This window comes from Saccopteryx bilineata, chromosome 3, assembly GCF_036850765.1.
Source record: "Saccopteryx bilineata isolate mSacBil1 chromosome 3, mSacBil1_pri_phased_curated, whole genome shotgun sequence".
Lineage (NCBI taxonomy): Eukaryota > Metazoa > Chordata > Mammalia > Chiroptera > Emballonuridae > Saccopteryx > Saccopteryx bilineata.
Genome location: NC_089492.1, coordinates 166,305,096 through 166,321,301, shown reverse-complemented (window position 1 = coordinate 166,321,301; position 16,206 = coordinate 166,305,096). Strand labels below are relative to the sequence as shown.

General features: G+C 48.5%; 1 protein-coding gene across 1 annotated transcript in view; it reads left to right on the top strand.

Moving 5' to 3' along the window:
• ATP1A1 (ATPase Na+/K+ transporting subunit alpha 1) overlaps positions 1 to 15,701 on the top strand; it is a 30,049-nt gene extending 14,348 nt beyond the window's left edge. Inside the window, exons 6-23 of the mRNA XM_066268197.1 lie at positions 787 to 921; positions 1,027 to 1,144; positions 1,571 to 1,839; positions 2,522 to 2,720; positions 2,996 to 3,105; positions 4,878 to 5,012; positions 5,452 to 5,644; positions 6,944 to 7,119; positions 8,004 to 8,140; positions 9,421 to 9,571; positions 10,134 to 10,302; positions 10,447 to 10,601; positions 10,944 to 11,067; positions 12,308 to 12,453; positions 12,559 to 12,689; positions 12,930 to 13,031; positions 14,880 to 14,971; positions 15,358 to 15,701. Of these exons, the coding sequence (XP_066124294.1) occupies positions 787 to 921; positions 1,027 to 1,144; positions 1,571 to 1,839; positions 2,522 to 2,720; positions 2,996 to 3,105; positions 4,878 to 5,012; positions 5,452 to 5,644; positions 6,944 to 7,119; positions 8,004 to 8,140; positions 9,421 to 9,571; positions 10,134 to 10,302; positions 10,447 to 10,601; positions 10,944 to 11,067; positions 12,308 to 12,453; positions 12,559 to 12,689; positions 12,930 to 13,031; positions 14,880 to 14,971; positions 15,358 to 15,386 (2,571 nt within the window). The 3' untranslated portion in view covers positions 15,387 to 15,701. The remainder of the gene's footprint in view (positions 1 to 786; positions 922 to 1,026; positions 1,145 to 1,570; positions 1,840 to 2,521; positions 2,721 to 2,995; positions 3,106 to 4,877; positions 5,013 to 5,451; positions 5,645 to 6,943; positions 7,120 to 8,003; positions 8,141 to 9,420; positions 9,572 to 10,133; positions 10,303 to 10,446; positions 10,602 to 10,943; positions 11,068 to 12,307; positions 12,454 to 12,558; positions 12,690 to 12,929; positions 13,032 to 14,879; positions 14,972 to 15,357) is intronic.
• The last annotated feature ends 505 nt before the right edge of the window (positions 15,702 to 16,206 follow it).

Sequence of the window (16,206 nt, the reverse complement as noted above, 5' to 3'; positions counted from 1 at the left end):
ACAGTCAGACAGACTCCCGCATGCGCCCGACCGGGATCCACCCAGCACGCCCACCAGGGGGCGATGCTCTGCCCCTCCGGGGCATCTCTCTGTTGTGACCAGAGCCACTCTAGCACCTGGGGCAGAGGCTGAGGAGCCATCCCCAGCGCCCGGGCCATCTCTGCTCCAGTGGAGCCTCGGCTGCGGGAGGGGAAGAGAGAGACAGAGAGGAAGGAGAGGGGGAGGGGTGGAGAAGCAGATGGGCGCCTCTCCTGTGTGCCCTGGCCGGGAATCGAACCCGGGACTTCTGCACACCAGGCCGACGCTCTACCACTGAGCCAACCGGCCAGGGCCTTTTTCTTTTTTTTTTTTACAGAGAGAGGGATAGATAGGACAGACAGACGGGAATGGAGAGAGATGAGAAGCATCAATCATCAGTTTTTTGTTGCGACACCTTAGTTCATTGATTGCTTTCTCATATGTGCCTTGACCAGGGGGCTACAGCAGACCGAGTAACCCCTTGCTCGAGCCAGCAACCTTGGGCTCAAGCTGGTGAGCTCTGCTCAAACCAGATGAGCCTGTGCTCAAGCTGGTGACCTTGGGGTCTTGAACTGGGGTCCTCTGCATCCCAATCCGATGCTCTATCCACTGCCACCGCCTGGTCAGGCTAGTACTATTTTAGTGCAATTAAAAATATCTTTGTTATGTATCCACATAATTAGGATTAAAGATTATTTTGTAGGATGATTTTGTTGTTGGTATCTATTTTTATCTGATTTAATGGTATAAACTTTTCCCTTTCCAAAGCAAGCCCTAGTGATTCGAAATGGTGAGAAAATGAGCATAAATGCAGAGGATGTTGTTGTTGGGGATCTGGTTGAAGTGAAAGGTGGCGACCGGATCCCTGCTGATCTCAGAATCATATCTGCAAACGGCTGCAAGGTGGGTGGACACCAAACCCTACCTGTGGGCATTGGGAGTCGCAGCCCAGGGCCCAGCACCAGGCCAGTGCGCTCACACGACACTTACGCCTGTTCTCATCAACAGGTGGATAACTCCTCCCTCACCGGTGAATCAGAACCCCAGACCAGATCTCCGGATTTCACAAATGAGAACCCGCTGGAGACAAGGAACATTGCCTTCTTCTCAACCAACTGTGTTGAAGGTAAACCTTTTGAAGGCATTATTCAGCACAGCATGCCATTTGTCTTCATCATTAATAACAAAAAAACAAAAAAATCCTAGACATGATTTCTCGTTTTATTGACTTCGTTGCTGGCCACTTTGGTCAGGCCCAGAGCAGAGTGGCTCACCTGCTGGCAGGGAGCCTAGGAAACTGGTGGCAGATTTCTTCTTCTTTCCCCTCCAGCCCCTCTGTGGCTGAGCTCCTCCAGCTTGGCGTTTGGAGCCACTTCCTGCCAATGGAATGATGAAAATCCCTTTGATTCCTTTGCCCAAGTCTCTGGTTTAAAGCAGACAGCATATAGCACCAAAGAGCTGGCCCTTAAAAATGTGTGTGTCTGTGTTTTAACCATGCCAGGTAATTGCAAACTCTGGCTTCTTTGAGTAAGCTTTGGTACCCCCCCTTCAGGCACTGCTCGTGGCATTGTCGTGTACACGGGAGATCGCACCGTGATGGGAAGGATTGCCACGCTTGCTTCTGGCCTGGAAGGCGGCCAGACTCCCATAGCTGCAGAAATTGAACATTTTATCCACCTTATCACGGGCGTGGCAGTATTCCTTGGGGTGTCCTTCTTCATCCTTTCGCTGATCCTTGAGTACACCTGGCTTGAGGCTGTCATCTTCCTCATCGGTATCATTGTAGCGAACGTGCCAGAAGGTCTGCTGGCCACTGTCACGGTAAGAGGCTGCGGGGAGGCAGTGTTCACTCGGGGTTGACTCAGATCAGCTTGCATGCAAATAAGACTCATCCGCGCTCCTCTCCTGGAGGGCCAACTTGTGTTTTATTGCACATGTTTATATAAAGATTTTCTTCAGAGCCACATGGTAGGTTAGACTGTGGGAGGACCTCGGTGCGTTTCTATATGGAACATAGTAATCCAAAGAAATGAATTTTGTTCTTGTATTATCACATGGTCTAGTGCAGGGGTAGTCAACCTTTTTATACCTACCGACCACTTTTGTATCTGTTAGTAGTAAAATTTTCTAACCACCCACCGGTTCCACAGTAATGGTGATTTATAAAGTAGGGAAGTAACTTCATAAAATTTAAAAAGCAAGTTAAAGTATATAATAATTACTTACCAAGTACTTTATGTTGGATTTTTGCTAAGTTTGGCAGAATGAATCTTTATAAAACAACTTACTATAGTTAAATCTATCTGTTTGTTATACTTTGGTTGCTCTGCTACCGCCCACCATGAAAGCTGAAATGCCCACTAGTGGGAAGTAGGGACCAGGTTGACTACCACTGATCTAGAGTAATGTAACCAACAAAGGAGAACTTGAGGTTGAGTAGGGAGTTTGTCTAGAATTCCAACCTTGTTGAGATTGAAATAATTCTGTTCCAAATGCTTTTCAGGTGTGTCTGACCCTTACTGCCAAGCGCATGGCAAGGAAAAACTGCTTAGTGAAGAATTTAGAAGCTGTGGAGACATTGGGGTCCACATCCACCATCTGCTCAGATAAAACTGGAACCCTGACTCAGAACCGGATGACAGTGGCCCACATGTGGTTTGACAATCAAATCCATGAAGCTGATACGACAGAGAATCAGAGTGGTAAGAGCAGGGCCTGCCCACACCAGAGCCTCAGTTGTTCAAGGTGCCTTTTTTTAAAAAACCATTTGATAAGGCATCAAGGGTATAGGTTTTACCTTTTTTTTTTTTTTTTTTTTGCATGTTAATGGAAAAACTGAATTTGCCATACAAATCGAGTTGAAAAATTCCTAAGACCTGATTTGTTTCAGTAATTGGGAAGTGCAGTGCATTATTTCCATTTTTATGGGACGTTACTACAATGTTAAGGCATTACTTTCCCATCTTGACCCCACCAGGTGTCTCATTTGACAAGTCTTCAGCCACCTGGCTTGCTCTGTCCAGAATCGCAGGTCTCTGTAACAGGGCCGTGTTTCAGGCTAACCAGGAAAACCTCCCCATCCTTAAGGTAAGCTCAGGAGTTCCTCTTAGCCCTTAGGCTTGGGGCTGTGTAGATACCACACACAGATTGTTACCATGTGAGTGTTTTTTTTAAATAGCAGGTGACCTCTGTGGTCCCTAAATACCCAATCTTGCAGGTGCAGGGATGGCGTGTGATGTTCTGCTCTGGTTGACTTCTATTGCCCGTAGAGCCTGAAGTACTTACCAAACCCCTAATCCATGTAGTTCAGAAAAAAGTGAATCTACAGTAAAAACTGAGCAAAGAGCGGGGAAGGTAATCTTTAGTGAAAACCTAGTAAAATCCAGTTTTACTGCTCTGACTTCACATGCTGTCGCCTCTATCTGGACAGCAAGGGCTACTTGTGTGACTCAGTAATTACATTTGCATGTTAGGATATACCAGATTCCAGTAAATCCCTTAAGCCATTTATTTTCTTAAAATAGCTCAGCTGTTTCTCTTATTTGTTCTTAGCGTGCTTACTAATGATGCAAAAATAAGCTCAGCCTCACAGGGCATGCCTGAAATTGGAAATGACTTAGGTTTTACTGTGTTGCCCCGTGAAGACAAAGTCAGAAAGGCTATGAGCTGCACAGGGCCCTTAGGGACAAAAAGAGCCACCTGAGGTCCTCCTGGGGCTGGCTCGTTATCAGCCATGCTGCCTGTGGTAGCTCTGGGTAGAGACACTGTTATCAAAGAGAAAGAGAGGAACTGAGATGGCTCTTGTTACACAAATAGGGCTGCTTTATTTTATTTATTTTGGAGAGGAAGGGTGAGAAGAGAGCGCACACTGGACAGGAACATCCATCTGTTCCTATATGTATGTTCCTGTTTATGCCCTGACTGGGGATTGAACCGGCAGCCTCAGCACTTCTGGATGATGCTTTAACCAACGGAGCTATCTGGGCAGAGCAAGCTCCTTTGTTTTTTAAAGGAGATGTCTTGTCATTGCTCAAAGGAGGATGCTGAAAGTGCCTGTTCTCAAATGATCCTAGGATAACATGAGATGCTCGCTTCACATTTATCCCTGCCTCGAAGAAATTCTCTTGGCTCAGAGCACAGGGGCTCAGAGGCATCACACCTTCCCTGATTTAAAAGCCCCAGAAAGGTAGTTTGAGATGTGTTTCTAAGTATTTCAGGGGGTGGGTCCACGTTAATGGCATTGAAAGGACCATCACCTGAAGTGTGGGCTTTAGCTGAACTGTGAGCTGATTATATGACTGTTGGAACTGGTCATATCTTGCAGTTTGCATCCTTTAGGCCCAGATATTTTCCCACATTTGTGTTTAGAATATAAAGTCCTCTACTTTGCCCTTGACACATATAGTTTGTTCCCAATCCTGAGAACCTAAGGCACTTTCCTGTAAATTGTAGGGCAGCAGAGAGCACTCTAAATGTTTACTTTCTCACTGGGTATTTTCAGGTTCATAACCAGAAATGTGTTGGTTTTGAGACTTTTCAACAGGGGAAGATTAAAAAAAATAGGCTAAAGTAGATTAGAAGGGTTTGTTTTGCCTCTCCCGAGGTCAGGTGACACCTTCAGATGCCCTTCTTTTAGCCAAAGCGGATTTTGGATGAGAGGAGATAGGCATTTGTGTCTGAAGGGCATTGGATCTGGGCTCCAGGGTGTCCTGTCGGTCCCAACAGTGTTGCTTCTCCTGTGCTGTCCTCTTCTGCTTCGATGAGATTAGAACACATTCCTGGCTGTTTTTCCTAATTTACAGTGATGGACCTCGGTGTGGTGTTTTGGGGAAGTTAACAGGTGTCACCTCTGTTCACAGCGGGCCGTTGCAGGTGATGCCTCTGAGTCAGCCCTCTTAAAGTGCATCGAGCTGTGCTGCGGCTCGGTGAAGGAGATGCGAGAGCGATATGCCAAAATTGTGGAGATCCCCTTCAACTCCACCAACAAGTACCAGGTCTGGGCTCGCGGGGTGCGTGCGGGCCGGGAGGGGGAGGAGGAGCACTAGGGAAGGGCCTGTCTCCTGCGGGGGACTATACAAGCATAAATGCTCTCTAAAAGGAATTGTTTAGATTTCTTATGAACATTAACTTTGACTTTATCCTCATTTACATTGAGAAAAATCCCAATTTATTTGAATATCAGTAGGATAAACAAAGTCTCCTTTGAAACGTTTTCTTCAGCAAAACTTTGTATATAAATACATCAGGAATTTGTGACTGTCATTGTTCTTTTTTTTTTTCTGTAGAATTCAAAGTGTGTTACAAGGTGTGAGACACTTCCAAGTTTAGAAATAAGGGGTCTTGGTTTTTTCCATGACAAACTTTAATTAGGGAGGGAGCTGTTTCCCCATCACTGACTGCCACACCCATTGAAATCTGAACCATCCTTTCCAGCTGTCCATTCATAAGAACCCCAACACGTCTGAGCCCCGGCACCTGCTGGTGATGAAGGGCGCCCCAGAGAGGATTCTGGACCGCTGCAGCTCTATCCTGCTCCACGGCAAGGAGCAGCCCCTGGATGAGGAGCTGAAGGACGCCTTCCAGAACGCCTACCTGGAGCTGGGCGGCCTGGGGGAGCGCGTTCTCGGTACATAGGCATCTGGTGACAGTGAGGCAGTGCAGTCACCTCCGGGGCTCACTAGCCTCCCCAGGAGCCTTTCTGGAGTGATCTTCCTGCTCCTTATGGGCCCCTGTTGTGAAAACAATAAATGATGCCAGGGAAACGCTGGGTGTGTTGGGCCGTGGGCAACAAACCCTGCTGGTTTGCTTCTGACTCATGCTCAGCCGTTGGTCTCATGCTGGTCAGTTCTGTTCGCCAAAAAAAAATAATAATAATAACCAAGGGAGAAGAGTTTATCTAACCTTTGTTGCTCTGTTCATGATCTGTAAACTTTGTGAAATTAAAATTCATTCCTAGGGTAGTTCAGAATAAGCCATTTCCTGACTGCACAGGAGGGTTGTGAATTTCCGTGGGACCTTGGCCCGGGGCCATCACCTCATAGATTAGACAAGTGGTAACCTTCGGCCTGGGATGCCCCGTTTCTACTCCGGCAGACACTGTAGATGAAAAGGACTTTTCTTCATTGTGGTATAACTGGGAAAGTAGCAGTGACAGGATTTTGTAGGTTGGCAGAAATTATGCAATTCTTCCGGTTCTTTTGCTTAGATGACGGAGACCTGCTTGCCTGGTCCCGTATGGTGGTTCAGTTCACATCTGCTCCCTGTCCAGCGCAAGGTGTCTGTCTTAAGTCTCCAGCCAACTGAGAGATCACTGTCTGTACTTCTAGGTGCTTTTTGTTCCTCCACCTCCATCCACCACCCCCAAGTAGAAACACTGTCTTACCTATGAAACCACAGGGTACCTGAGACCACTTGGAAGTCCATTGTAACTTTAGACAACATCTAAAGGAAAGGAATGTTTTGAATATCATGACACTCATATTAACAATAGCATTAGATGCTAAACCCCTGGGGCAGGACGTGTCTGATCTGCATTTATCCTCCAGGTAGCTAGCATAGTGGCACACAGAAATTTATATTGTTTACGTGAATAGTAAGCAAAGATATGGCCTTGATTTTTCCAGAGAGGGAATCTGAGAAATAATTATGTGATCTGCTAAACCTAAGCAATGTGGGCAGGTCTCAGACCCTGAGGTCCTGGTGCTCAGAACTCGTGCCATCATTGTCCTTTCCATATGAAATTCCTCTTCCTTTGAGGCATGTGTTTTCTTTCAGTGACTGTATCATCCACATGGTAAATGAAGTCCTCATTCTGTTATAAAACTAGATTTTTAAGGATAGTTCACACTACGCGGGGAAAGGGAGGCGGCGTGAGGGCAGCCAGTGCTGACCTCTCGTGCTCACAGGCCCTGCCCTCTGCTCGCAGGATTCTGCCACCTTTACCTACCTGACGAGCAGTTTCCCGAAGGGTTCCAGTTCGACACCGATGATGTGAATTTTCCTGTTGAAAATCTCTGCTTTGTTGGGCTCATCTCCATGATTGACCCTCCACGAGCTGCCGTCCCTGATGCTGTGGGCAAATGTCGGAGCGCCGGGATTAAGGTGGGGCCAGCCTGCCTCCTTGTTATCGCCGGCACCCCTAGTGCCTGGGGGTACCCTGCTCAGTGATGTTGCTATGGGAGCCATGTGGCCGGCTGGTTTTCTCCACTGGGGTAGTCCATCACCAAGGCTTTAATTTCCACCAGAAAAGACCAAGTGCTGTTAAATGTTGGTATAGACAGATGAGGGATTTTTTTTTCCATCTTTTTAGGGAAAGACATGTAAGCAAATTAAAAAGCAGAAGTAGACTTAGTAAGTTGTTAAATTTTGAAATACTTGCACTCAAAATAATCTTTATACAGACAATGGCACGTCTAATGTGTTTTTAATTAACTGGGTTTCATAATGAATGTTGATGTATCCTTACTTTTTTCTCTTGAAGCTCTAGAATGCTATTCAGACATCTTGACTCTGGGTGGTTCATTTAGTCTCCTTTGTTAGGTGATTTCTTTTTCATTCCCATGAATAAAAAACTAAAAATGATTCCCCCATCACTGGTTATATTCTTCTAAATAGAATCATTGGGTCAGAAAGAGTAGCCACACTTTGAATTCTTGTTATGCCTTGCTCTCCTCCCAGATTGGGCCACTTTGGGGATGCCAGCCGGCTACACGCGGCACCTTTATTCGGCAGTTCCACTCACGTCAGATTATAATTTTTCACTGGTTTGGGTAAATTTGAGCGTTTTTATATGACTATGTAAAAGGAAAAATAGTGTATCCCACCAAGATAAAATGGGTATCGGCTTTGCATTTTCTTTCTGTGAACCTGTTTATATTCCTTTTCTTTTGATTTTCTAAGCAGAGTCATCTTTAATAGTCTTGTTTTCGTACTTACAGAAGGCCGTAGCAACTGCATTCAGTAAATCGTCCTGTTTCTTATAACAGGTCATCATGGTCACCGGAGATCATCCAATCACAGCCAAAGCCATTGCCAAAGGTGTGGGCATCATCTCAGAGGGCAATGAGACTGTAGAAGACATTGCTGCCCGCCTCAACATCCCAGTGAGCCAGGTGAACCCCAGGTGAGGCAGGAAACTCAAAGTATAGTCAGCCTTGAATGTGCCAAGGGAGGGGGTTGAAGATCTTCAGCCTAGTTTCTTAGTGGTTTTCTTCTGGGTTTGCCCCGCCACCAAGTGCAACCGTAGCAAGTCATTACAGCCAGCTCTTGGATAATGCTTACTGTTCTAGGCACTTGATGTCATAACCTATATGCTAGATCAGGGGTCCCCAAACTAGAGCCCGCGGGCCGCATGCGGCCCCCTGAGGCCATTTATCTGCCCCCGCTGCACTTCCGGAAGGGGCACCTCTTTCATTGGTGGTCAGCATCTGCATCCTGTGCTCCTGGAGTACTGTATGTGGCGGCGTCGCAAAGTGTGGCGTGGCTCAAGTACAGTACTACCAGTGATGCGGGATGCACGTGTCACGGCTCTGGAAGCGTGTCATATCACTTGTTACAGCTAGCAGTGACAGATATGGAACTGGACATTGACCATCTCATTAGCCAAAAGCAAGCCCATAGTTCCCATTGAAATACTGGTCAGTTAATTGATTTAAATTTACTTGTTCTTTATTTTAAATATTGTATTTGTTCCCGTTTTGTTTTTTTACTTTAAAATAAGATATGTGCAGTGTGCATAGGGATTTGTTTATAGTTTTTTTTATAGTCTGGCCCTCCAATGGTCTGAGGGACAGTGAACTCGCCCCCTGTGTAAAAAGTTTGGGGACCCCTGTGCTAGATATTAGTCCTACTCTGTAGAGGAGGGAAATTCACACAGTAGTCTAGTTTCTGATTTCACGCTGTTAACCACTGGGCTAGCACCGTGTCAATTTCCAGGTCCACACTAACAAAATAACATGGGGAAATCACAACGGGTAGTTCAGGACAAAGAAAAAGATAATTTTGGCAATAAAGTAAAATAGAAATGGATAGGTCTGTGAAGGTTTAGGGCCCCCTCACACTACTTTGGGGGTTAGGGGAGGGTTTAGGCTTTCATCAGCTCTGCTCCTGTCTAAATCTTGGCCACATTATTTCAATCTGTCTTTGATAAAAACAAGAAAAGGAAGATGACAGACAGGCCTGCCCCACAGATGGTTGTGAGTCCTGAGTGAGATATTATATGTGGAAATGCTTTGTAACCTACAAAGTACTATATATAGACAGTAGCTCTCGCCTGAAGGGGAAAATTCCCCAGCTTTGTGTTGTTTACAAAGAGTTCTGCATTGTGTAACAACATCCCCACCTAGGGATAAGCATCATGTAAGTGAAGTGATGAGTGACCTTTTTTCCTCGTCCTAATCTCAGGGATGCCAAGGCCTGTGTGGTCCACGGAAGTGACTTAAAGGACATGACCTCCGAGCAGCTGGACGACATCTTGAAGTACCACACCGAGATCGTGTTTGCCAGGACCTCTCCACAGCAGAAGCTCATCATCGTAGAGGGCTGCCAGAGACAGGTCAGTGCACAGCGGGCTGGGCCGTTTTCAGGCCTTGGTCATTGCAGTTCTGGTAAAAACCAAAAGCCAAGCAACGGTGGCAGAAACATGGCCTAGCTTTTCTCAGACTCTGTGTGTGCCAGGAAGAGGCCACAGGCATAGAGAAAGGGTGACTTGGAAGTGGTTGGGTAGAGACACGCACTGAACACTTCAGGGCCCTATGGTGGCCCCGAGTCTGAGCCCCAGCTCTGGCCTGGAATCGCAGCCCAGGCTCCTGTCTACACTGGCGATGGAGCAGCCAGGAGAGATGACCATGGTCGTGGGGTTTTCCAGAGTGCCCCTCACCAAAGTCGTGACTTTGACTAGCCCTTATGGAAAGAGGGTGCTGACGTTCGTCACCCCTCAGCTTGGTTCTGTAGCAGCTGTGTGGATTCTCAGCCAAGATGCTCCCGAGAGTTCATGCGGCCTGGGGAAAGGAGCAGTGTCTGCGATATGGACGTGGATAGGCAGATGGACGCACGCACCTCCCTCACGTCCGTCTCTGGGCTCCGCGATGGTTAACCCACGTCACTTCTCCTGGTAGGGTGCTATCGTAGCTGTAACTGGTGACGGTGTAAATGACTCCCCGGCTTTGAAGAAGGCGGATATTGGGGTCGCCATGGGGATTGCTGGCTCAGACGTGTCTAAGCAAGCTGCTGACATGATTCTCTTAGATGACAACTTTGCCTCAATTGTGACTGGAGTAGAGGAAGGTGAGAGCGCTACCTTTAAAGTGTTCACCAAACACTCATCCAATACTGCTCGTCAGTATCCATTTCTGTGTGGTTATGGGGAGGGTATGTGCAATGTTCAGTCTACCTCTTCCAGCTAGACGGTAAAACATTTTGCTTTCATAGGTCGTCTGATCTTTGATAACTTGAAGAAATCCATTGCCTACACCCTAACCAGTAACATTCCAGAGATTACCCCTTTCCTGATATTTATTATTGCAAACATTCCACTACCCCTGGGGACCGTCACCATCCTCTGCATTGACTTGGGCACAGACATGGTAAGTGAATGCCAGTGTCCACACAGCATAATGTTCAGATGTCAAATCGGTGCTCACCACTGTGCTCCCAGGGTCCATATGACCACCAGTAGGAAAAGAAATTCTCAGTAGCAATGTCCAGGGTCAAAGACTCAATGTTATTCTTCAGGGCAACCGTCAACACCTATTTGTCAGATAGGAATCTTGCCTTTTGTATAATTTTACTGTGTTTGAGGAGGAGGCAGGGGCTGTACTTACTATCTCATGGTATGAAAAGAATATTAAAAGAGAGCAAGGATTTTATAACAAAGTCACAATGCCAGCTTCCAATTTTTATATAACGTTTAACCCCTTCCTCCCCAGGTTCCTGCCATCTCTCTGGCTTATGAGCAAGCTGAGAGCGACATCATGAAGAGACAGCCCCGAAACCCTAAGACAGACAAGCTTGTGAACGAGCGGCTGATCAGCATGGCCTATGGGCAGATTGGTGAGCATCTCCGGGCACCGAGCAGGCAGTGGGCGAATTGGAAGTGTCTGTAGTGGTGGGGCTACCTGGGCCTTCAAATCTAGGACCAGCCAGGATATAGGGCAGGATTCGGAGGCGCGGATTTTAAAATTCTCTTCCACATGAGGAGGAATCCTAGCTGGCTACCCAGTTACTCTTGTGGGAGCTTCAGTTGTTTGGACTGGGAGCCACTCTGCCCGAGAGCCTAGGCTGCCCTTGTCACAGAGCTGTAGGAACGCTGGGCCCAGTTCGAGGGAACGGCACGAACCTCGGGAGGCTTTTCCTGGGGTGCACAGAACCCACTACTAAGCTGGATAGGCAGGAAGGCTTTGGAGAAATGGCATGGCCTGCTTGATGGGCAGGTCACCACCAAATGGTGACCCTGCACTCCCACCCCTGAGTTCTGTCCACCAGGGAGCATGACCAACTAACAAGTGCTCTAGTTGGAGGCAGTGAGAATGCCTTTGATCTAAACCCTTTGTCTGGTCTCCATCGGGAACCTGGTGAAGCTGCCACGAGCCCTTGTTCTGGACTTGCGGGCCACCTCACCGTGAACACCTGGAGACACAGCACATTTGCAAGTAATGGAGATGCGGCAGAGAGGACTTGAACACTGCTGATGACAAGGCAGTGGGGTGGTCGCCTGTCCTGGCACTCCCAGGAAGACCTGACTCTGGGCAGAGGGCGAGTAGGTTCAGAGAGTAGATGAAAGTTTGTCCCGAGGATCTTAGGGGCGTGACGTTGGACGGTGTGCCGGGAGAGGTCCTGAAAGTGGGGGAGGGTTGGGTTAGAAAGTGCTGTGTTCGGAACTTCCACGGTGGCTGGCTAAAGGCAGAGGTTACCAATTCTGAGGGGGAGACTCAGTTTTTTAGAGGTTAAGAAGTAGGGGAGCAATTTTCTCCTTGAGGGCCACGCCCCGAATGAAGCAGATGATCAAGTAATTAGAGGCGGCTGTTGAAGAGCAGGGCTTATGTGTCTTAACCCTTTTAAGCTCTTAAAAGTTGATTCAGAGTAGAGAGGGCACTTGGCAAGGACTGTGCCCCAGGGTCCTCCGTTCACTGGCCATAACTGGTGTGCGAGCAGGCAGCAGCTGAAGCCTGTAGGAACCCGTGCTGAAGACCCCCATGGATGCCCTCCCAGGCCTGCTGCCCCAGACAGGTGACATGTGTGGAGGTGCCCTCACACCAGACTCTAGCATTCAAGTTGTTTTCCAACCGCTCAGGTATGATCCAGGCCCTGGGGGGCTTCTTCACTTACTTTGTGATTCTGGCTGAGAACGGCTTCCTCCCGATCCACCTGCTGGGCATCCGAGTAGACTGGGATGACCGCTGGACCAACGATGTGGAGGACAGCTATGGGCAGCAGTGGGTAAGTGAGGTTCCAACCAGCTCTTCAAGTCCCGGAGGGCAGTGGCCACATAGCCACCAGCCAGGCGGGCGCAGAACCGGGCTCAGCTATCTGCCTGTGTTTCAGACCTACGAACAGAGGAAGATTGTGGAGTTCACTTGCCACACGGCCTTCTTCGTCAGCATTGTGGTGGTGCAGTGGGCCGACCTGGTCATCTGTAAGACCCGGAGGAACTCAGTCTTCCAGCAGGGGATGAAGTGAGTAGAGGACAGTCCGGGGTCCTGGGCATTTCTTAAACTCTTTGCAAAAAGCCCAGCACAGGGCAGAGTTCCTGGAATCTAGTTTGGGAAGCAAAATTTGGTTTTCTAGGTTTTTTTCATTGACCTGGAGATGCTAAGTACAACTGATACATAAAGACAATCTGCCTTGTAACACTTAACATTAGGAGATAAACTTCTGTTTGCATTTTTCAAGCATTTTTCTCCCCTCGATTATAGGAACAAGATCTTGATATTTGGCCTCTTCGAAGAGACAGCCCTTGCTGCTTTCCTTTCCTACTGCCCTGGGATGGGCGTCGCCCTAAGGATGTACCCCCTCAAGTAAGTCGGCCATTTTCCGGCTCTAGAAGGTGTGGAACGGTCAGTGTGGCTCTCTCTCCTGTGACATGTCTCAGTAGCTGTTCTTCTCAGAACTTGGGGGTGGTGTCTATATGAATTCCTCTGGGTGAACATAAGAAAACAGGAGGAAAGGCTGATTCATCAGTAAACCAGACCGGCAGACCCAGAGACCGGCTGAACCTCCAGTGCTGGGATTTGGCCTGATTAAGGGAGACAGGCTCTGGTACCTTTGACTGGCTCATGGGCTATGTGCCCTGAGCGCTCAGGCCGCCTCTCCTCCCAGCCTTAGTCCAGTTATCTTTAGGGGCCACCATGGGGTATCCTGCAGTTTGGGGACCAGATTCAAATCTTGATTTCTTACCTAGTCACTGTGTCCCACGGTGAGTCCCCCACCTGTGGGGTCTCTGAATCCTCTGCTCTCCAAGGAACAAAGCTGGAGAAGTAGATCTGAGGTCCCTTCTGCTTTACCATTGATAATGGGTAGAATTGATCAAAGGAAGCCAACCACCAGTCTTTGGTCAGAACCAGACTGGCCTTCCACACAGTGAACGACTTTGCACTTCTGATAAACTTGAGTTTTCACCACAAGCGCCAGTAGCTTTCTGAAACTGAGTGTGTGCTGGTGTCTGCTTACTGGTTGAGAAGCTGCAACTTGATTAAATATGCTGAGCCACAGAATGTAGGAGCCAAACAACACAACCTTGACTTGGAACTGCAGTCTCCTCATCCTTGCTCAGACCCATCTGGACCCTCTCAACTAGCCTGTTGCCATCAGCTCCTTTCACTGATGTCCTGTGGAGTCTGGGCAGCCAGGGTCTACCTTATTACGGTCCCAGCCTGTCTTTGCACCCACTGGCGCTTCTGTCAGGTGAACTTCACATTCCTCTCCCCCAGCTGCTGTGTATTTGGTAAGGCTGGGCCCTCCCGACCTGTCAATCCTGGTGATCCTTCAAGGCTAGTTCCTTGGGGCTTGTCTTCACATGCTCCTGCCCTCCTGCGTGTGTGATGGCGCCTCTGCTGTGGCATTGTTCTTTGTCACCTCCATTCTCCACTAGATGATAATCTTTAAGGCATGGGCCATGCTCATTTTGACATAGTATCCCCGGCACCCTGCACAGAGGTGGCACACAGTGGGTCAGGTCAGATCCCAGTGAATTCTAGCATCTGGGGCCACCATTTATCAGGAGGGGGGCTAGGAGAATCCAAGCTCTCCAAGAGGAACTCACACTAATGTAGAGTAGGGCCTCCGGACGTTTTACTATGACTAGAGAATTTGACAGATTCGACCCAGTTTGGAAGGTGGTTTAGTTACTCTGGTGCCTGAGTCAAGTGAGGACATCTTTTAGCTGTGAGGAGGATACACAGGACAGGAAGGGATGGGGGCTGCCAGAGCCCCGCCCAGGCTCTGGTGTGGAAGGGAGCGGGAACCTCTCTCCGCCCCTGATGGCCTCTGATCTGTCAGGGCTCAGCATGTTCATTCCCCGGGTTTGGTACTCGGGACACAAAGCCATGTCCCAGCTTCACTGTCAGACCAGACTTGGGGTGAATAAGTTGGCTGTGACCTACAGGGTAGTTCTGTTCAGACAGCATCACACAAATTACTTGAGCGTCTTAAACACTTTACCAAGAGGAGAAAATGTCCAGTCAACAAAACCTCTAAACTTCCTTAAAAACTGATTCTTATGACTCAAACTGAGGATGGGGAGGGGATTCCTTTATAAGTCTGCAGTCAGATTCCTCTGCCTCTGGGCCCTGGGTGCACAGAGCGCGATGCTGTTGGTCAGCCGTCTGTGTGTGCTCTGTATAAACTGGTGCTCGCTCTGTTTCCAGACCCACCTGGTGGTTCTGTGCCTTCCCCTACTCTCTGCTCATCTTCGTGTACGATGAAGTCAGAAAGCTCATCATCAGGCGAAGCCCTGGAGGTAAATTAGATGCGTTGTTAGTTTTGGAGGGAGCCGGAGGGGCGGTGGGCTTCTGTTTCCTGTGGGTGTCTTCTCCCTCCGTGGCGCCCCTGATTGGGTAAGGCCGTTGGACCAGCTGTGAACTCACTGTGGTTGCTGTCCCACCCTAAGACTGGAAGCTCAATCACGGTTTCAAAACTGATCAGATACAAAGCAGTGAGAACTGTCAGAAATCTAGACCACCTTTCCAATGAGCACAATACTCTTAAAAAAAGAAAAGAACAAATAAATACAGTTGAGCTCCCATACTGAATTGGGGTCAAAACCTCCCCCTCCATTGGCTCTGTTCCCTCAGGGCGGTTCATGCAGCTTTTTCACTGCACCTGTCTTGTCCCCTCTGCCCGCAGGCTGGGTGGAGAAGGAGACCTACTACTAACTAGAGCCCCATCCTGCACGCCATGGAGCACCTGCCACACACTCTGCACCCCTCACCCCCCCCTCTTTGTGTACTTCAGTCTTGGAATTCAGAACTCGACCCTGGTAGGAAAGCACTAAAGCATGTGGGGGGAGCGCGACGTCCGGAATGAAGCATGGGGGGAGGGGGGCTGCCTGACAAACATCATCTGTGGAACGACAGTGGGGAAGGTTTTTATGTGCCTTTTTGTTTTTGTAAAAAGGAAATCTCGGAAAGACTGAAAGAATACATTTTATATCTGGATTTTTACAAATAAAGATGGCTATTATAATGGAATTTGTCTTGTGCCCTCATCACTTCTGTGGACCAGATATCTGTGGTGTCACGTTGGACCGGTGCTGCGGTCCTGTCAGCACCACCTGGGAATTTACTAGCAGGGCAAGCCCGGAGCCCCCAGCCACTCAGTGGCTGGTTTTAGTAAGCTCTCCAGGTGATTGAGTCACTAAGGGAACTGTCTGCCCTGCCCTTTTGGTCTGTTTCTGAGCTCACATGGACTCCTTTCCTGCAGGCTACCTCTGGTCTGGCCCAAACCCTCCAGCTGCCTTAACACCTGCTTCTTCACAGAAATACATGTCCCAGGAAGGGTTAGCAAGCGCCGGGTCAACAGCAGCGGAGGCCCCTCCCCCTGTCCTGGCCACAGCCCCGCCTACTGTCTCCCTCAGTCCTGGAACAGCTTCAAGTGTCTCTAGACCAAAGTTAGTCTGAGAAGCAGAAACCTATGTGTACATGGCCCTTCACCTCCACACAGGTGGTTCCTAATTGAGCGTCCTGTAGCTCCACT